Genomic DNA, 23,503 nt, shown 5'->3' with positions numbered 1-23,503 from the left:
AGGTGGACTGGGGACAGCAAGGAGTCATCATGTCAGGTAGTCCTGGGGCATGGTCCTAGGGCTCAGGTCCTCCGAGAGAGAGAAAGAAAGAGAGAAGGAGAGAATTAGAGAACGCACACTTAGATTCACACAGGACACCGAATAGGACAGGAGAAGTACTCCAGATATAACAAACTGACCCCAGCCCCCTGACACATAAACTACTGCAGCATAAATACTGGAGGCTGAGACAGGAGGGGTCAGGAGACACTGTGGCCCCATCCGAGGACACCCCCGGACAGGGCCAAACAGGAAGGATATAACCCCACCCACTTTGCCAAAGCACAGCCCCCACACCACTAGAGGGATATCTTCAACCACCAACTTACCATCCTGAGACAAGGCTGAGTATAGCCCACAAAGATCTCCGCCACGGCACAACCCAAGGGGGCGCCAACCCAGACAGGATGGCCACAACAGTGAATCAACCCACTCAGGTGACGCACCCCCTCCAGGGACGGCATGAGAGAGCCCCAGACTACACTCAATCATATGACCCACTGAAGAGATGAGTCTTCAGTAAAGACTTAAAGGTTGAGACCGAGTTTGCGTCTCTGACATGGGTAGGCAGACCGTTCCATAAAAATGGAGCTCTATAGGAGAAAGCCCTGCCTCCAGCTGTTTGCTTAGAAATTCTAGGGACAATTAGGAGGCCTGCGTCTTGTGACCGTAGCGTACGTGTAGGTATGTACGGCAGGACCAAATCAGAGAGATAGGTAGGAGCAAGCCCATGTAATGCTTTGTAGGATTAATTTTTCTGCATCATTTTTGGACAGAAAGTTTCTGATTTTTGCAATGTTACGTAGATGGAAAAAAGCTGTCCTCGAAATGGTCTTGATATGTTCTTCAAAAGAGAGATCAGGGTCCACAGTAACGCCGAGGTCCTTCACAGTTTTATTTGAGACGACTGTACAACCATTAAGATTAATTGTCAGATTCAACAGAAGATCTCTTTGTTTCTTGGGACCTAGAACAAGCATCTCTGTTTTGTCCTAGTTTAATAGTAGAAAGTTTGCAGCCATCGACTTCCTTATGTCTGAAACACATGCTTCTTAGCGAGGGCAATTTTGGGGCTTCACCATGTTTCAATGAATTGTACAGCTGTGTGTCATCCGCATAGCAGTGAAAGTTTACATTATGTTTTCGAATAACATCCCCAAGAGGTAAAATATATAGTGAAAACAATAGTGGTCCTAAAACGGAACCTTGAGGAACACCGAAATTTACAGTTGATTTGTCAGAGGACAAACCATTCACAGAGACAAACTGATATCTTTCCGACAGATAAGATCTAAACCAGGCCAGAACATGTCCGTGTAGACCAATTTGGGTTTCCAATCTCTCCAAAAGAATGTGGTGATCGATGGTATCAAAAGCAGCACTAAGGTCTAGGAGCACGAGGACAGATGCAGAGCCTCGGTCCGATGCCATTAAAATGTCATTTACCACCTTCACAAGTGCCGTCTCAGTGCTATGATGGGGTCTAAAACCAGACTGAAGCATTTCGTATACATTGTTTGTCTTCAGGAAGGCAGTGAGTTGCTGCGCAACAGCCCTCTCTAAAAGTTTTGAGAGGAATGGAAGATTCGATATAGGCCGATAGTTTTTATATTTTCTGGGTCAAGGTTTGGCTTTTTCAAGAGAGGCTTTATTACTGCCACTTTTAGTGAGTTTGGTACACATCCAGTGGATAGAGAGCCGTTTATTATGTTCAACATAGGAGGGCCAAGCACAGGAAGCAGCTCTTTCAGTAGTTTAGTTGGAATAGGGTCCAGTATGCAGCTTGAAGGTTTAGAGGCCATGATTATTTTCATCATTGTGTCAAGAGATATAGTACTAAAACACTTGAGCGTCTCTCTTGATCCTAGGTCCTGGCAGAGTTGTGCAGACTCAGGACAACTGAGGTTTGGAGGAATACGCAGGTTTAAAGAGGAGTCCGTAATTTGCTTTCTAATAATCATAATCTTTTCCTCAAAGAAGTTCATGAATTTATCACTGCTAAAGTGAAAGTCATCCTCTCTTGGGGAATGCTGCTTTTTAGTTAGCTTTGCGACAGTATCAAAAAGGAATTTCGGATTGTTCTTATTTTCCTCAATTAAAAAGTTAGAAAAATAGGATGATCGAGCAGCAGTAAGGGCTCTTCGGTACTGCACGGTACCGTCCTTCCAAGCTAGTCAGAAGACTTCCAGTTTGGTGTGGCGCCATTTCCGTTCCAATTTTCTGGAAGCTTGCTTCAGAGCTCGGGTATTTTCTGTGTACCAGGGAGCTAGTTTCTTATGAGAATATTTTTTAGTTTTTAGGGGTGCAACTGCATCTAGGGTATTGCGCAAGGTTAAATTGAGATCCTCAGTTAGGTGGTTAACTGATTTTTGTCCTCTGGCGTCCTTGGGTGGGCAGAGGGAGTCTGGAAGGGCATCAAGGAATCTTTGTGTTGTCTGTGAATTTATAGCACGACTTTTGATGTTCCTTGGTTGGGGTCTGAGCAGATTATTTGTTGCAATTGCAAACGTAATAAAATGGTGGTCCGATAGTCCAGGATTATGAGGAAAAACATTAAGATCCACAACATTTATTCCATGGGACAAAACTAGGTCCAGCGTATGACTGTGACAGTGAGTGGGTCCAGAGACATGTTGGACAAAACCCACTGAGTCGATGATGGCTCCGAAAGCCTTTTGAGTGGGTCTGTGGACTTTTCCATGTGAATATTAAAGTCACCAAAGATTAGAATATTATCTGCTATGACTACAAGGTCCGATAGGAATTCAGGGAACTCAGTGAGAAACGCTGTATATGGCCCAGGAGGCCTGTAAACAGTAGCTATAAAAAGTGATTGAGTAGGCTGCATAGATTTCATGACTAGAAGCTCAAAAGATGAAAACGTCATTTTTTTTTTTTGTAAATTGAAGTTTGCTATCGTAAATGTTAGCAACACCTCCGCCTTTGCGGGATGCACGGGGGGATATGGTCACTAGTGTAGCCAGGAGGTGAGGCCTCATTTAAAACAGTAAATTCATCAGGCTTAAGCCATGTTTCAGTCAGGCCAATCACATCAAGATTATGATCAGTGATTAGTTCATTGACTATAATTGCCTTTGAAGTAAGGGATCTAACATTAAGTAGCCCTATTTTGAGATGTGAGGTATCATGATCTCTTTCAGTAATGACAGGAATGGAGGTGGTCTTTATCCTAGTGAGATTGCTAAGGCGAACACCGCCATGTTTAGTTTTGCCCAACCTAGGTCGAGGCACAGACACGGTCTCAATGGTGATAGCTGAGCTGACTACACTGACTGTGCTAGTGGCAGACTCCACTATGCTGGCAGGCTGGCTAACAGCCTGCTGCCTGGCCTGCACCCTATTTCATTGTGGAGCTAGCGGAGTTAGAGCCCTGTCTATGTTGGTAGATAAGATGAGAGCACCCCTCCAGCTAGGATGGAGTCCGTCACTCCTCAGCAGGTCAGGCTTGGTCCTGTTTGTGGGTGAGTCCCAGAAAGAGGGCCAATTATCTACAAATTCTATCTTTTGGGAGGGGCAGAAAACAGTTTTCAACCAGCGATTGAGTTGTGAGACTCTGCTGTAGAGCTCATCACTCCCCTAACTGGGAGGGGGCCAGAGACAATTACTCGATGCCGACACATCTTTCTAGCTGATATGCACGCAGAAGCTATGTTGCGCTTAGTGATCTCTGACTGTTTCATCCTAACATCGTTGGTGCCGACGTGGATAACAATATCCCTATACTCTCTACACTCGCCAGTTTTAGCTTTAGCCAGCACCATCTTCAGATTAGCCTTAACGTCGGTAGCCCTGCCCCCGGGTAAACAGTGTATGATCGCTGGATGATTCGCTTTAAGTCTAATACTGCGGGTAATGGAGTCGCCAATGACTAGAGTTTTCAATTTGTCAGAGCTAATGGTGGGAAGCTTCGGCGTCTCAAACCCCGTATCGGGAGGAGTAGAGACCAGAAGACTCGGCCTCTGACACCGACCCGCTGCTTAATGGGGAAAACCGGTTGAAAGTTTCTGTCGGCTGAATGAGCGACACCGGTTGAGCGTTCCTACAGCATTTCCTTCCAGAAACCGTGAGAAAGTTGTCTGGCTGCGGGGACTGTGCCAGGGGATTTATACTACTATCTGTACTTACTGGTGGCACAGACGCTGTTTCATCCTTTCCTACACTGAAATTACCCTTGCCTAACGATTGCGTCTGAAGCCGGGCTTGCAGTACAGCTATCCTCGCCGTAAGGCAGTACAGCGGCTGCAATTAGAAAACATCACCCTCCTCATCCTCTTATCTAATACCAAACATCACCCTCCTCATCCTCTTATCTAATACCAAACATCACCCTCCTCATCCTCTTATCTAATACCAAACATCACCCTCATCATCCTCTTATCTAATACCAGACATCACCCTCGTCATCCTCTTATCTCATACCAAACGTCACCCTCCTCATCCTCTTATCTCATACCAAACATCAATCATCCTCTTATCTAATACCCTTATCACCCTCATCATCCTCTTATCTCATACCAAACGTCACCCACATCGTCCTCTTATGTCATACCAAACGTCACTCACATCGTCCTCTTATCTAATACCAAACGTCACCCACATCGTCCTCTTATCTAATACCAAACGTCACCCACATCGTCCTCTTATCTCATACCAAACGTCACCCACATCGTCCTCTTATCTCATACCAAACGTCACCCACATCGTCCTCTTATCTAATACCAAACGTCACCCACATCGTCCTCTTATCTCATACCAAACCACATCGTCCTCTTATCTAATACCAAACATCACCACATCGTCCTCTTATCTAATACCAGTCCTCTTATCCAAACATCGTCCTCTTATCTAATACCAAACATCACCCTCATCGTCCTCTTATCTAATACCAAACGTCACCCACATCGTCCTCTTATGTCATACCAAACGTCACCCACATCGTCCTCTTATCTAATAACAAACATCACCCTCCTCATCCACTTATCTAATACCAAACGTCACCCACATCGTCCTCTCTTAGCTAATGGCAAACATAACCCTCATAATCCTCTTTAACCATCTGAAATTGTTGACGGCAGTATATACTTGCAGTTTGGCCACTCACACACACACACATGCATGCGCACACAGAAGTCTTTCATTGTAGACGACAGTGATCTAATGGGATGACAGTTTGAAGATTAAAAATGAATGCTGCTGTTGTTTCCCTGAAGCAATGAGAATCGAAGGTAACAGGGCTGGAAACACGCACGCACACACACACACACACACACACACACACACACACACACACACACACACACACACACACACACACACACACACACACACACACACACACACACACACACACACACGGCAGAGCTAGAGACGGCATCATGTCATGATAATTCCTGCGTGAACATGCCATTTCCACAGCGTCCTGTTTATTCCAATGACTAATGCTGCGGATAGAGGGAGAACGGGGTCTGCGCACAGTGCAGAGATGGTGTGTGTCTAGCCAAGTTGCAATAGACAGAATATTTCCTGTTGTAGTAGACAGAATATTTCCCTGTTGCAGTAGATAGAATATTTCCCTGTTGCAGTAGATAGAATATTTCCCCTGTTGCAGTAGACAGAATATTTCCCCTGTTGCAGTAGACAGAATATTTTCCCTGTTGCAGTAGACAGAATATTTCCCCTGTTGTAGTTGACAGAATATTTCCCTGTTGCAGTAGATATAATATTTCCCCTGTTGCAGTAGACAGAATATTTCCCCTGTTGCAGTAGACAGAATATTTCCCTTGTTGCAGTAGACAGAATATTTCCCTTGTTGCAGTAGACAGAATATTTCCCCGGTTGCAGTAGACAGAATATTTCCCTTGTTGCAGTAGACAGAATATTTCCCCTGTTGCAGTAAAGAATATAAATCACAGGAAGGAGAGAGTGAATTTGGGTGAATGTGCTTTCGTGTGAAAATAATTCAGAATCCTCGTATTATGTTGGATTTAACCTAACTGCTAGTCTATGCAGAGATTTCATCCTAGCAAATGATGTAAAATGACCATTTAATGGAGAGAGATATGCAGAGAGTGAATTACAGCATATCCTTTATTTCCAACCCTTAATATAAATATTCAATGACTGGCTCAAACTTTCAGTGACCCATTTTCTTTGTGTTTTTGTTAATACACATTACAATAAACCTTACCCTAACTATACACAAACATGAAGTCATTATCACGAAGTCATTGTCGTGAAGTCATTATCGTGAAGTCATTATCGTGAAGTCATTAACATGAAGACATTGTCGTGGAGTCATTATCGTGAAGTCATTAACATGCAGTCATTATCGTGAAGTCGTTATCGTGAAGTCGTTATCGTGAGGTCGTTAACATGGAGTCATTATCGTGAGGTCATTAACATGAAGTCATTATCGCGAAGTCATTATCATGAAGTCATTAACATGAAGGCATTAACATGGTGTCATTATCATGAAGTCATTAACGTGAAGTCATTATCGTGAAGACATTATCGTGAAGACATTATTGTGAAATCATTAACATTAAGTCATTATCGTGAAGTCGGTAACATGAAGTCATTATCATGAAACCATTATCGTGAAATCGTGAACATGAAGTCATTATCATGAAGTCATTAACATGCAGTCATTAACATGTAGTCATTATCGTGAAGTCATTATCATGACACCATGATCATTTCCCCAACACCATGGGGAAATAGTACTCTTCATTTTTTCTGGCTTTGTAAAAAAATATATGAAAAAAAATCACTTAAGTATGTGTGTGTGCACAGTGCCATCAGAAAGTATTCATACCCCTTGACTTATTCCATATTTTGTTGTTACAGCCTGAATTCAACATTTATTAAATAGATTATTTTCTCGCCCATCTACACACAATACCACATAATGACAAAGTGAAAACATGTTTTTATCTCACCCATCTACACACAATACCACATAATGACAAAGTGAAAACATGTTTTTATCTCACCCATCTACACACAATACCACATAATGACAAAGTGAAAACATGTTTTTATCTCACCCATCACATAATGACATAATGACAAAGTGAAAACATGTTTTTATCTCACCCATCTACACACAATACCACATAATGACAAAGTGAAAACATGTTTTTATCTCACCCATCTACACACAATACCACATAATGACAAAGTGAAAACATGTTTTTATCTCACCCATCTACACACAATACCACATAATGACAAAGTGAAAACATGTTTTTATCTCACCCATCTACACACAATACCACATAATGACAAAGTGAAAACATGTTTTTATCTCACCCATCTACACACAATACCACATAATGACAAAGTGAAAACATGTTTTTATCTCACCCATCTACACACAATACCACATAATGACAAAGTGAAAACATGTTTTTATCTCACCCATCTACACACAATACCACATAATGACAAAGTGAAAACATGTTTTTTTATCTCACCCATCTATCACACAATACCACATAATGACAAAGTGAAAACATGTTTTTATCTCACCCATCTACACACAATACCACATAATGACAAAGTGAAAACATGTTTTTATCTCACCCATCTACACACAATACCACATAATGACAAAGTGAAAACATGTTTTTATCTCACCCATCTACACACAATACCACATAATGACAAAGTGAAAACATGTTTTTATCTCACCCATCTACACACAATACCACATAATGACAAAGTGAAAACATGTTTTTATCTCACCCATCTACACACAATACCACATAATGACAAAGTGAAAACATGTTTTTATCTCACCCATCTACACACAATACCACATAATGACAAAGTGAAAACATGTTTTTATCTCACCCATCTACACACAATACCACATAATGACAAAGTGAAAACATGTTTTTATCTCACCCATCTACACACAATACCCATCTATCTCACCCATCAACACAATACCACATAATGACAAAGTGAAAACATGTTTTTATCTCACCCATCTACACACAATACCACATAATGACAAAGTGAAAACATGTTTTTATCTCACCCATCTACACACTACCACATAATACCACATAATGACAAAGTGAAAACATGTTTTTATCTCACCCATCTACACACAATACCACATAATGACAAAGTGAAAACATGTTTTTATCTCACCCATCTACACACAATACCACATAATGACAAAGTGAAAACATGTTTTTATCTCACCCATCTACACACAATACCACATAATGACAAAGTGAAAACATGTTTTTATCTCACCCATCTACACACAATACCACATAATGACAAAGTGAAAACATGTTTTTATCTCACCCATCTACACACAATACCACATAATGACAAAGTGAAAACATGTTTTTATCTCACCCATCTACACACAATACCACATAATGACAAAGTGAAAACATGTTTTTATCTCACCCATCTACACACAATACCACATAATGACAAAGTGAAAACATGTTTTTATCTCACCCATCTACACACAATACCACATAATGACAAAGTGAAAACATGTTTTTATCTCACCCATCTACACACAATACCACATAATGACAAAGTGAAAACATGTTTTTATCTCACCCATCTACACACAATACCACATAATGACAAAGTGAAAACATGTTTTTATCTCACCCATCTACACACAATACCACATAATGACAAAGTGAAAACATGTTTTTATCTCACCCATCTACACACAATACCACATAATGACAAAGTGAAAACATGTTTTTATCTCACCCATCTACACACAATACCACATAATGACAAAGTGAAAACATGTTTTTATCTCACCCATCTACACACAATACCACATAATGACAAAGTGAAAACATGTTTTTATCTCAAAACATGTGAAAACATTTTTATCTCACCCATCTACACACAATACCACATAATGACAAAGTGAAAACATGTTTTTATCTCACCCATCTACACACAATACCACATAATGACAAAGTGAAAACATGTTTTTATCTCACCCATCTACACACAATACCACATAATGACAAAGTGAAAACATGTTTTTATCTCACCCATCTACACACAATACCACATAATGACAAAGTGAAAACATGTTTTTATCTCACCCATCTACACACAATACCACATAATGACAAAGTGAAAACATGTTTTTATCTCACCCATCTACACACAATACCACATAATGACAAAGTGAAAACATGTTTTTATCTCACCCATCTACACACAATACCACATAATGACAAAGTGAAAACATGTTTTTATCTCACCCATCTACACACAATACCACATAATGACAAAGTGAAAACATGTTTTTATCTCACCCATCTACACACAATACCACATAATGACAAAGTGAAAACATGTTTTTATCTCACCCATCTACACACAATACCACATAATGACAAAGTGAAAACATGTTTTTATCTCACCCATCTACACACAATACCACATAATGACAAAGTGAAAACATGTTTTTATCTCACCCATCTACACACAATACCACATAATGACAAAGTGAAAACATGTTTTTATCTCACCCATCTACACACAATACCACATAATGACAAAGTGAAAACATGTTTTTATCTCACCCATCCATCTACACACAATACCACATAATGACAAAGTGAAAACATGTTTTTATCTCACCCATCTACACACAATACCACATAATGACAAAGTGAAAACATGTTTTTATCTCACCCATCTACACACAATACCACATAATGACAAAGTGAAAACATGTTTTTATCTCACCCATCTACACACAATGACCACATAATGACAAAGTGAAAACATGTTTTTATCTCACCCATCTACACACAATACCACATAATGACAAAGTGAAAACATGTTTTTATCTCACCCATCTACACACAATACCACATAATGACAAAGTGAAAACATGTTTTTATCTCACCCATCTACACACAATACCACATAATGACAAAGTGAAAACATGTTTTTATCTCACCCATCTACACACAATACCACATAATGACAAAGTGAAAACATGTTTTTATCTCACCCATCTACACACAATACCACATAATGACAAAGTGAAAACATGTTTTTATCTCACCCATCTACACACAATACCACATAATGACAAAGTGAAAACATGTTTTTATCTCACCCATCTACACACAATACCACATAATGACAAAGTGAAAACATGTTTTTATCTCACCCATCTACACACAATACCACATAATGACAAAGTGAAAACATGTTTTTATCTCACCCATCTACACACAATACCACATAATGACAAAGTGAAAACATGTTTTTATCTCACCCATCTACACACAATACCACATAATGACAAAGTGAAAACATGTTTTTATCTCACCCATCTGAAAACACACAATACCACATAATGACAAAGTGAAAACATGTTTTTATCTCACCCATCTACACACAATACCACATAATGACAAAGTGAAAACATGTTTTTATCTCACCCATCCATCTACACACAATACCACATAATGACAAAGTGAAAACATGTTTTTATCTCACCCATCTACACACAATACCACATAATGACAAAGTGAAAACATGTTTTTATCTCACCCATCTACACACAATACCACATAATGACAAAGTGAAAACATGTTTTTATCTCACCCATCTACACACAATACCACATAATGACAAAGTGAAAACATGTTTTTATCTCACCCATCTACACACAATACCACATAATGACAAAGTGAAAACATGTTTTTATCTCACCCATCTACACACAATACCACATAATGACAAAGTGAAAACATGTTTTTATCTCACCCATCTACACACAATACCACATAATGACAAAGTGAAAACATGTTTTTATCTCACCCATCTACACACAATACCACATAATGACAAAGTGAAAACATGTTTTTATCTCACCCATCTACACACAATACCACATAATGACAAAGTGAAAACATGTTTTTTTATCTCACCACATAATGACCATCTACACACAATACCACATAATGACAAAGTGAAAACATGTTTTTATCTCACCCATCTACACACAATACCACATAATGACAAAGTGAAAACATGTTTTTATCTCACCCATCTACACACAATACCACATAATGACAAAGTGAAAACATGTTTTTATCTCACCCATCTACACACAATACCACATAATGACAAAGTGAAAACATGTTTTTATCTCACCCATCTACACACAATACCACATAATGACAAAGTGAAAACATGTTTTTATCTCACCCATCTACACACAATACCACATAATGACAAAGTGAAAACATGTTTTTATCTCACCCATCTACACACAATACCACATAATGACAAAGTGAAAACATGTTTTTATCTCACCCATCCATCTACAATACCACATAATGACAAAGTGAAAACATGTTTTTATCTCACCCATCTATGACAAATGTTTTTATCTCACCCATCTACACACAATACCACATAATGACAAAGTGAAAACATGTTTTTATCTCACCCATCTACACACAATACCACATAATGACAAAGTGAAAACATGTTTTTATCTCACCCATCTACACACAATACCACATAATGACAAAGTGAAAACATGTTTTTATCTCACCCATCTACACACAATACCACATAATGACAAAGTGAAAACATGTTTTTATCTCACCCATCTACACACAATACCACATAATGACAAAGTGAAAACATGTTTTTATCTCACCCATCTACACACAATACCACATAATGACAAAGTGAAAACATGTTTTTATCTCACCCATCTACACACAATACCACATAATGACAAAGTGAAAACATGTTTTTATCTCACCCATCTCACCCATCTACACAATACCACATAATGACAAAGTGAAAACATGTTTTTATCTCACCCATCTACACACAATACCACATAATGACAAAGTGAAAACATGTTTTTATCTCACCCATCTACACACAATACCACATAATGACAAAGTGAAAACATGTTTTTATCTCACCCATCTACACACAATACCACATAATGACAAAGTGAAAACATGTTTTTATCTCACCCATCTACACACAATACCACATAATGACAAAGTGAAAACATGTTTTTATCTCACCCATCTACACACAATACCACATAATGACAAAGTGAAAACATGTTTTTATCTCACCCATCTACACACAATACCACATAATGACAAAGTGAAAACATGTTTTTATCTCACCCATCTACACACAATACCACATAATGACAAAGTGAAAACATGTTTTTATCTCACCCATCTACACACAATACCACATAATGACAAAGTGAAAACATGTTTTTATCTCACCCATCTACACACAATACCACATAATGACAAAGTGAAAACATGTTTTTATCTCACCCATCTACACACAATACCACATAATGACAAAGTGAAAACATGTTTTTATTCACCCATCTACACACAATACCACATAATGACAAAGTGAAAACATGTTTTTATCTCACCCATCTACACACAATACCACATAATGACAAAGTGAAAACATGTTTTTATCTCACCCATCTACACACAATACCACATAATGACAAAGTGAAAACATGTTTTTATCTCACCCATCTACACACAATACCACATAATGACAAAGTGAAAACATGTTTTTATCTCACCCATCTACACACAATACCACATAATGACAAAGTGAAAACATGTTTTTATCTCACCCATCTACACACAATACCACATAATGACAAAGTGAAAACATGTTTTTATCTCACCCATCTACACACAATACCACATAATGACAAAGTGAAAACATGTTTTTATCTCACCCATCTACACACAATACCACATAATGACAAAGTGAAAACATGTTTTTATCTCACCCATCCATCTACACACAATACCCCATAATGACAAAGTGAAAACATGTTTTTAGAAATGTTTGCAAATGTATTGAAAATTAAATACAGAAATACACTACATGATCGGTGAACATCTCATTCCAAAATCATGGGTATTAACAGCCTCCACTCTTCTGGGAAGGCTTTCCACTAGATGTTGGAACATTATTGCAGGTTTGCCCATTATTCCTTTCAAAAATGTTAAAGTACTGTCAAATTGGTTGTTGATCCTTGCTAGATAACCCTTTTCAGGTCTTGACATATATTTTCAATAGCTTTAAGTCAAAACTGTAACTCGGCCACTCAGGAACATTCACTGTCTTCTTGGTAAGCAACTCCTGTGTAGATTTGGCCTTGTGTTTTAGGTAGTTGTCCTGCTGAAAGGTGAGTTGATCTCCCAGTGTTTGGTGAGGAGCCGACTGAACCGGGTTTTCCTCTAGGATTTTGTCTGTGCTTAGCTACATTCTGTGTTTTTTTTATCCTGAAAAACTCCCCAGTCCTTAATGATTACATGCATTACATTACATGATACAGCCACCACTATGTTTGAAAATATGGACAATGGTACTCAATAATGTATTGGATTTGCCCCAAACATAGCACTTTGTATCCAGGACAAAAAGTTAATTACTTTGCCACATTTTTTTCAGTGTAACTTTAGTGCCATGTTGCAAAACAGTCTTCCTTCTTTTCACTCTTGTCATTTAGGTTAGTATTGTGGAGTAACTACAATGTTGTTGGTCCATCCTCAGTTTTCTCCCATCACAGCCATTAAACTCTGTAACTGTTTTAAAGTCACCATTGATGAAATCCCTGAGTGGTTTCTTTCCTTTCCAGCAACTGAGTTAGGAAGGACACCTGTTTCTGTGTAGTGACTGGGTGTATTGATACACCATCCAAAGTGTCATTAATATCTTTACCATGCTGCAAGGGATATTCAATGACTGTTTTTTGGCCATCTATCAGCAGGAGCCTTTCTTTGCAAGGCATTGGAAAACCTCACTGGTCTTTGTGGTTGAATCTGTGTTTGAAATGCACTGCTTGACTGAGGGACCTTACAGATAATTGTATGTGTGGGGTACAGAGATGTGTCAAAAATCATGTTAAACACTATTATTGCACACAGACTTGTTAAGCACATTTTTACTCCTGAACATATTTAGGCTTGCCATAACAAAGGGGTTGAATACTTATTGACTCAAGACAATTCAGCTTTTCATTTTGTATTAACTTGTAAAAATGTTGGAAAACATAACATTATGAGGTATTGTGTGTCGTCCAGTGACAAAACATCTACATGTAAAACATTTTAAATTCAGACTGTAACACAACAAACTGTGGAAAAAGTCAAGGGGTTTGAATACCTTCTGAAGGCTGTGTGTGTGTGTGTGTGTGTGTGTGTGTGTGTGTGTGTGTGTGTGTGTGTGTGTGTGTGTGCGTGTGCGTGTGCGTGTGCGTGCGTGTGCGTGTGCGTGTGTGTGTGTGTGTGTGTTTCCAGCCCTGTTACCTTTGATTCTCATTGCTTCAGGGAAACAACAGCAGCATTCTTCAAACTGTCATCCCATTAGATCACTGTCAACTACAATGAAAGACTTCTCTCTGACAGAAAGAAAGACAGTTTGAGTGGGTATGTTGTGTACGGTGTCCATATTAGGACATCCTCAGTCACCCCAGCTTCTTTTGACTCTGAGGATGTCCTATTATGGACAGTTTGACGACTAAAAATGAATGCTGCTGTTGTTTCCCTGAATCAATGAGTTATATGTTATATGTTTTGTGATTTCAAAGGTTTTCCTATTTGAGCAATGTGAAGCTCAGAGAAATGTCTGCTTAATTACACACACTGTTTGTCTCCTCAGTTTGAGTGGGTTTTTCTGTGTTATTTCACAGGTTGCATATTTGATCTGGAGTTTCGGACGAGGAGAGACGGGAAGTTCATAGCGTTGGGGAAGCCTGAGGGTCATCCGAACTCTGGCCGTAGCGTGGGTCAGTGCGGGGTCACCCCCTGCACCCTGGTGACATGCAGAAACGGAGGAACCTGTGTGGACTCTGGATCCTCTGTCTAGTATGTACACTACATTTTCATTGATTCTTTTATTTTATTTAAACCAGGATATCCCATTGTTATGCTTGCAATCAATTAATCAGATTGATTTATATTTCCCTTTCTACCACAATATATCTCCCAAAGTGCTTTACAGTAACCCTTGAAGCCCATGGTATGTGACTGTGGTATTATTATTATTGAGTTAAGTGACTACAATGACGTCTCTGCATAATATGACTTGTCCAGAGATGTAGGCTAAGGCTGGTCATATATAGGGTTGATTGAAGTGTACTGTTGTGGGCTTGTGGTTTCTTCTATAAACCTTCTATCATTGAGACTCAGAAAATGCCCACGCTGAAACAGTCTTTGTGGCAAGTGCTCCCTCTATCCATCTCTATGGCGAGACTGAGAAAACAGGACCATGTATTGATGTTCCATGTCAGACCAAGGGCTTAGTGGGCATCAGGCCTCCTCCGGCTGGTGTAATCAATGTTATTATCCCAGAAATGAGAGGCTTTGGAGACATAAATCACTGCTCAACATGGAGGCAAATGAATGGGTATGGCTGTACCACTGTTAGTCCTATTAATCATGGTTGGCTGGGTTGACCAGGAGATAGGTGGAGAATTCTATTTCAGCCTGTACAGGTGCTGATCTAGGATCAGGTCCCCAATGCCCATGTGTTCTTGTTCATTATGATATAAAAGGCTACATTGATCCTAGATCAGCACTCCTACTCTGAGATGCTTTGTGAATACATGTCCAGATTCCTAACATGTGTTTGGAATCAGCTTTGCCTTTTAGCTCATAATGAACAAGATTATATGGACGGGGGGACCTGATCCTAGATCAGTTTGTTTTCGTTTTTTCTATTCAGGAGAGACTTATCTGTCTGTATTGCTGAGAACAGCATCATCAGAACAAAGAGCTGTGTGTTTAGGACTCGATGTTAATGAATGAGATACACTACAGTGCAGGCAATAGTGGATTAATTCAGCCAATAATTGCAAAATGTTATGTAGTTGGTGAAGATATAATAACTCTTAGTAATTCACTGTAGATGTATCATTACCATCTGTAGACTCTGTAGATGTATCATCACCATCTGTAGACTCTGTAGATGTATCTTCACCATCTGTAGACTCTGTAGATGTATCATCACCACCTGTAGACTCTGTAGATGTATCATCACCACCTGTACTCTGTACATGTATCATCACCACCTGTAATGATCTGTAGATGTATCATCACCACCTATAGACACTGTAGATGTATCATCACCACCTGTAGACTCTGTACATGTATCATCACCATCTGTAATGATCTGTAGATGTATCATCACCACCTATAGACACTGTAGATGTATCATCACCACCTGTAGACTCTGTACATGTATCATCACCACCTGTAGACTCTGTAGATGTATCATCACCATCTGTAATGATCTGTAGATGTATCATCACCACCTATAGACACTGTAGATGTATCATCACCACCTGTAGACTATGTACATGTATCATCACCACCTGTAGACACTGTAGATGTATCATCACCATCTGTAGACTCTGTAGATGTATCATCACCACCTGTAGACTCTGTACATGTATCATCACCACCTGTAGACTCTGTACATGTATCATCACCACCTGTAGACTCTGTACATGTATCATCACCACCTGTAGACTCTGTAGATGTATCATCACCATCTGTAATGATCTGTAGATGTATCATCACCACCTATAGACACTGTAGATGTATCATCACCACCTGTAGACTATGTACATGTATCATCACCACCTGTAGACTCTGTAGATGTATCATCACCACCTGTAGACTCTGTACATGTATCATCACCACCTGTAGACTCTGTAGATGTATCATCACCATCTGTAGACACTGTAGATGTATCATCACCACCTATAGACACTGTAGATGTATCATCACCACCTGTAGACTCTGTACATGTATCATCACCACCTGTAGACTCTGTAGATGTATCATCACCATCTGTAATGATCTGTAGATGTATCATCACCACCTATAGACACTGTAGATGTATCATCACCACCTGTAGACTATGTACATGTATCATCACCACCTGTAGACTCTGTAGATGTATCATCACCACCTGTAGAATCTGTACATGTATCATCACCACCTGTAGACTCTGTACATGTATCATCACCACCTGTAGACTCTGTAGATGTATCATCACCATCTGTAGACACTGTAGATGTATCATCACCACCTATAGACACTGTAGATGTATCATCACCATCTGTAGACTCTGTAGATGTATCATCACCACCTGTAGACACTGTAGATGTATCATCACATCTGTAGACTCTGTAGATGTATCATCACCACCTGTAGACTCTGTACATGTATCATCACCACCTGTAGACTCTGTACATGTATCATCACCACCTGTAGACTCTGTAGATGTATCATCACCATCTGTAGACACTGTAGATGTATCATCACCACCTATAGACACTGTAGATGTATCATCACCACCTGTAGACACTGTAGATGTATCATCACCACCTGTAGACTCTGTAGATGTATCATCACCACCTGTAGACTCTGTAGATGTATCATCACCACCTATAGACACTGTAGATGTATCATCACCACCTATAGACACTGTAGATGTATCATCACCACCTATAGACACTGTAGATGTATCATCACCACCTGTAGACTCTATAGATATATCATAACCAGCTGTAATGATCTGTTATTAGTAGTAAGCCAGTCCCCTGTACTACAGTATTACTAGTAGTAAGCCAGTCCCCTGTACTACAGTATTACTAGTAGTAAGCCAGTCCCCTGTACTACAGTGTTACTAGTAGTAAGCCAGTTCCCTGTACTACAGTATTACTAGTAGTACTCCATGTCATTCTGCTCTCCCCTGTAGCACTACTTGCAGCACTGTCTGTGCCAATAAGTAGTTATTCTGATGTTATGTAAACCTCATGACATCTCCCCTAGCTGCCAGTCACCCTAACCCATGTGTTCCTCTCTCCCCTAGCTGCCAGTTACCCTAACCCATGTGTTCCTCTCTCTCCTAGCTGCCAGTCACCCTAACCCATGTGTTCCTCTCTCCCCTAGCTGCCAGTTACCCTAACCCATGTGTTCCTCTCTCCCCTAGCTGCCAGTTACCCTAACCCACGTGTTCCTTTCTCCCCTAGCTGCCAAGTTACCCTAACCCATGTGTTCCTCTCTCCCTAGCTGCCAGTAACCCTAACCCATGTGTTCCTCTCTCCCTAGCTGCCAGTAACCCTAACCCATGTGTTCCTCTCTCCCCTAGCTGCCAGTAACCCTAACCCATGTGTTCCTCTCTCTCCTAGCTGCCAGTTACCCTAACCCATGTGTTCCTCTCTCCCCTAGCTGCCAGTAACCCTAACCCATGTGTTCCTCTCTCCCCTAGCTGCCAGTAACCCTAACCCATGTGTTCCTTTCTCCCCTAGCTGCCAGTAACCCTAACCCATGTGTTCCTCTCTCTCCTAGCTGCCAGTCACCCTAACCCATGTGTTCCTCTCTCCCCTAGCTGTCAGTAACCCTAACCCATGTGTTCTTCTCTCTCCTAGCTGCCAGTTACCCTAACCCATGTGTTCCTCTCTCTCCTAGCTGCCAGTTACCCTAACCCATGTGTTCCTCTCTCCCCTAGCTGCCAGTTACCCTAACCCATGTGTTCCTCTCTCCCCTAGCTGCCAGTCACCCTAACCCATGTGTTCCTCTCTCTCCTAGCTGCCAGTTACCCTAACCCATGTGTTCCTCTCTCTCCTAGCTGCCAGTCACCCTAACCCATGTGTTCCTCTCTCTCCTAGCTGCCAGTTACCCTAACCCATGTGTTCCTCTCTCCCCTAGCTGACAGTTACCCTAACCCATGTGTTCCTCTCTCCCCTAGCTGCCAGTAACCCTAACCCATGTGTTCCTCTCTCTCCTAGCTGCCAGTTACCCTAACCCATGTGTTCCTCTCTCTCCTAGCTGACAGTCACCCTAACCCATGTGTTCTTCTCTCCCCTAGCTGCCAGTTACCCTAACCCATGTGTTCCTCTCTCCCTAGCTGCCAGTTACCCTAACCCATGTGTTCCTCTCTCCCTAGCTGCCAGTCACACTAACCCATGTGTTCCTCTCTCTCCTAGCTGCCAGTAACCCTAACCCATGTGTTCATCTCTCCCCTAGCTGTCAGTAACCCTAACCCATGTGTTCCTCTCTCCCCTAGCTGCCAGTAACCCTAACCCATGTGTTCCTCTCTCTCCTAGCTGCCAGTGCCCATTCGGCTGGAAGGGAGCACTCTGCTCTGAGACCGTGTCTGTGTGCGACGCTGAACACCGTCCCCCTCCCTTGTGTGCCCGTGGTTCCACCTGCGTACCCCTTCCAGACGGATACACCTGCCTCTGCCCCTTGGGCACCGGCGGACTGCACTGTCAGCAAGGTCAGAATACCGACCAAACACTAACCAAATACTATCAGGTCAGAATACTGACCAAACACTAACCAAATACTATCAGGTCAGAATACTGACCAAACACTAACCAAATAGTATTAGGTCAAAATACTGACCAAACACTAACCAAATACTATCAGGTCAGAATACTGACCAAACACTAACCAAATACTATCAGGTCAGAATACTGACCAAACACTAACCAAATACTATCAGGTCAGAATACTGACCAAACACTAACCAAATAGTATTAGGTCAAAATAATAACCAACCAACCCAACCAGTTTGTTCCAAAAAAAGAAGAAAAAGAAAGCGATTGACCTCTGTTAACCTCTCCCTTAATCTTTCCGTTAATCTCTCCGTTAACCTCTCTGTTATACTCTCCGTTAACCTCTCTGTTAACTTCTCCGTTAAGCTCTCTGTTAAGTGCCCTGTTAACCTCTCTGTTAATCTCTCTGTTAACCTTTCTGTTAAACTCTCCGTTAACTTCTCTGTTACTTCTCCGTTAACCTCTCTGTTAAGCGCTCTGTTAACCTCTCTGTTAACCTCTCTGTTAACTTCTCCTCTCTGTTAAGCGCTCTGTTAACCTCTCTGTTAACCTTTCTGTTAAACTCTCCGTAAAACACTGATGAAGGTCTATTGAGACCAAAATGTTGGTATATGTTTTTCCCCATTATCTTATCGTATCGATTTCCAGGGTTTTAAAATGTAATTACATCAAATGAATAGATCTCAGTCCCTCTCATATAACCATTTTTCTTTCCCCTTTGATTGATAGCTTGACACTAAGAAATAGATACCGTACCAGTCAAAAGTTTGGACACACCTACTCATTCAAGGGTTTTTCTTTGTTTTTACTATTTTCTACATTGTAGAATAATAGTGAAGACGTCAAAACGATGCAATAACACATATGGAATCATGTAGTTGCCAAAAAAGTGTTAAACAAATCTAAATATATTTTCAATTTTAGATTATTCAAAGTAGCCACCCTTTTCCTTGATGACTTTGCACATTCTTGTAATTCTCTCAACCAGCTTCATGAGGTAGTCACCTGGAATGCATTTCAATTAACAGGTGTGCCTTGTTAAAAGTTCATTCGTGGAATTTATTTCCTTCTTAATGTGTTTGAGACAATCAGCTGTGTTGTGACAAGGTAGAGGTGGTATACAGAAGATAGCCTTATTTGGTAAAAGACCAAGTCCATATTATGTCAAGAACAGCTCAAATAAGCAAAGAGAAACGACAGTCCATCATTACTTTAAGACATGAAGGTCAGTCAATCTGGAACATTTTAAGAACTTTGAAAGTTTCTTCAAGTGCAGTCACAAAAACCATCAAGCGCTATGATGAAATTGCCTCTCAAGAGGAGCGCCACAGGAAAGGAAGACCCAGAGTTACCTCTGCTGCAGAGGATAAGTTCATAAGAGTTACCAGCCTCAGACATGGCAGCCCAAATAAATGCTTCACAGAGTTCAAGTAACAGACGCATGAATCAGGCCTTCATGGTAGAATTGCTGCATAGAAACCACTACTAAAGGACACCAATAAGAAGAAGAGACTTGCTTAGTCCAAGAAACACGAGCAAAGGACATTAGACTGGTGGAAATCTGTCCTTTGGTCTGATGAGTCCAAATTTCAGATTTTTGGTTTCAACCGCTGTGTCTTTGTGGGACGCAGAGTAGCTGAACAGATGATCTCCGCATGTGTGGTTCCCACCATGAAGCATGGAGGAGGAGGTGTGATGGTGTAATTTGTATTTATTATGGATCCCCGTTAGCTGTTGCCAAAGCAGCAGCTACTCTTCCTGGGGTCCAGTAAAATTAAGGCAGTTTATACCATTTTAAAAACATTACTATACATTCACAGATTTCACAACACACTGTGTGCCCTCAGGCCCATACTTCACCACTACCACATATCTACAGTACTAAATCCATGTGTATTATGTTATTGTGTGTGTGTATGCAAATCCAATCAAATTGTATTTGTCACATACACATGGTTAGCAGATGTTAATGCGAGTGTAGCGAAATGCTTGTGCTTCTAGTTCCGAAAATGCAGTAATATCCAACGAGTAATCTAACCTAACAATTTCACAACAACTACCTTATACACACAAGTGTAAAGGAATGAATAAGAATATGAACATAAAAAATTATATGAATGAGTGATGGCCGAACGGCATAGGCAAGATGCAGTGGATGGTATAGAGTACAGTATATACATATGAGATGAGTAATGTAGGGTATGTAAACATATAAAAGTGCATTGTTTAAAGTGGCTAGTGATACATTACATCAAGATGGCAAGATGCAGTAGATTGTATAGAGTACAGTATATACATATGAGATGAGTAATGTAGGGTATGTAAACATATAAAAGTGCATTGTTTAAAGTGGCTAGTGATACATTACATCAAGATGGCAAGATGCAGTAGATTGTATAGAGTACAGTATATACATATGAGATGAGTAATGTAGGGTATGTGAACATATAGAAGTGCATTGTTTAAAGTGGCTAGTGATACATTTATTATATAGATTTTTCCATTATTAATGTGGCTGGAGTTGAGTCAGTTTGTTGGCAGCAGCCACTCAATGTTAGTGATGGCTGTTTAACAGTCTGATGGCCTTGAGATAGAAGCTGTTTTTCAATCTCTCGGTCCCTGCTTTGATGCACCTGTACTGACCTCGCCTCCTGGATGATAGCGGGGTGAACAGGCAGTGTCTCGGGTGGTTGTTGTCCTTGATGATCTTTTTGTGACATCGGGTGGTGTAGATGTCCTAGAGGGCAGGTAGTTTGCCCCTGGTGATGCGTTGTGCAGACCTCACTACCCTCTGGAGAGCCTTACGGTTATGGGCGGAGCAGTTGCCGTACCAGGCGGTGATACAACCCGACAGGATGCTCTCGATTGTGCATCTGTAAAAGTGTTTTTGGTGACAAGCCGAATTTCTTCAGCCTCTTGAGGTTGAAGAGGCGCTGTTGTGCTTTCTTCACCACGCTGTCTGTGTGGTTGGACCATTTCAGTTTGCCCGTGATGTGTACACCGAGGAACTTTATGTGTCTACCCTCTCCACTACTGTCCCGTCGATGTGGTAGGGGGGTGCACCCTCTGCTGTTTCCTGAAGTCCACGATCATCTCCTTTGTTTTGTTGACGTTGAGTGTGAGGTTATCTTCCTGACACCACACTCCAAGGGCCCTCACGTCCTCCCTGTAGGCCGTCTCGTCGTTGTTGGTAATCAAGCCTACCACTGTAGTGTTGTCTGCAAACTTGATGATTGAGTTGGAAGCGTGCATGGCCACGCAGTCGTGGTTGAACAGGGAGTACAGGAGAGGGCTGAGAACACACCCTTGTGGGGCCCCAGTGTTGAGGATCAGCGGGGTGGAGATGTTGTTACCTTCCCTCACCACCTGGGGGTGGCCCGTCAGGAAGTCCAGAACCCAGTTGCACAGGGCGGAATCGAGACCCAGGGTCTCGAGCCTGATGACGAGATTGGAAGGTACTATGGTGTTAAATGCTGAGCTGTAGTCGATGAACAGCAATCTCACATAGGTATTCCTCTTGTCCAGATGGGTTAGGGCAGTGTGCAGTGTGATTGCGATTGCGTCGTCTGTGGACCTATTGGGGCGGTAAACAAACTGGAGTGGGTCTAGGGTGTCAGGTAGGGTGGAGGTGATATGGTCCTTGACTAGTCTCTCAAAGCACTTCATGATGACGGAAGTGAGTGCTACGGGGTGGTAGTCGTTTAGCTCAGTTACCTTAGCTTTCTTGTGAACAGGAACAATGGTGGCCCTCTTGAAGCATGTGGGGACAGCAGACTGGGATAAGGATTGATTGAATATGTCCGTAACACACCAGCCAGCTGGTCTGCGCATGCTCTGAAAACGCGGCTGGGGATGCCATCTGGGCCTGCAGCATTGCGAGGGTTGACACGTTAAAATGTTTTGCTCACGTCGGTTGCAGTGAAGGAGAGTGCGCAGGTTTTGGTAGCGGGCCGTGTCAGTGGCACTGTATTGTCCTCAAAGCGAGCAAAGAAGTTGTTTAGTCTGTCTGGGAGCAAGACATCCTGGTCCGCGACGGGG

General features: G+C 40.9%; 1 protein-coding gene across 1 annotated transcript in view; it reads left to right on the top strand.

Annotated features, from left to right (window-relative positions):
* Nucleotides 1-23,503, top strand: part of LOC115124198 (protein eyes shut homolog) — a gene marked incomplete at its 5' end in the record, with an annotated part of 115,132 nt that overhangs the window by 72,698 nt on the left and 18,931 nt on the right. The window contains 2 exons of the mRNA XM_065016611.1: nt 14,804-14,978; nt 19,232-19,404. Coding sequence (XP_064872683.1) covers nt 14,804-14,978; nt 19,232-19,404 — 348 coding nt within the window. The remainder of the gene's footprint in view (nt 1-14,803; nt 14,979-19,231; nt 19,405-23,503) is intronic.

Source organism: Oncorhynchus nerka, unplaced genomic scaffold (genome assembly GCF_034236695.1).
Source record: "Oncorhynchus nerka isolate Pitt River unplaced genomic scaffold, Oner_Uvic_2.0 unplaced_scaffold_949, whole genome shotgun sequence".
Taxonomy (NCBI): Eukaryota; Metazoa; Chordata; class Actinopteri; order Salmoniformes; family Salmonidae; genus Oncorhynchus; species Oncorhynchus nerka.
Note: the sequence above shows the minus strand (reverse complement) of the source record. Positions and strands in the feature narration are given on the sequence as shown.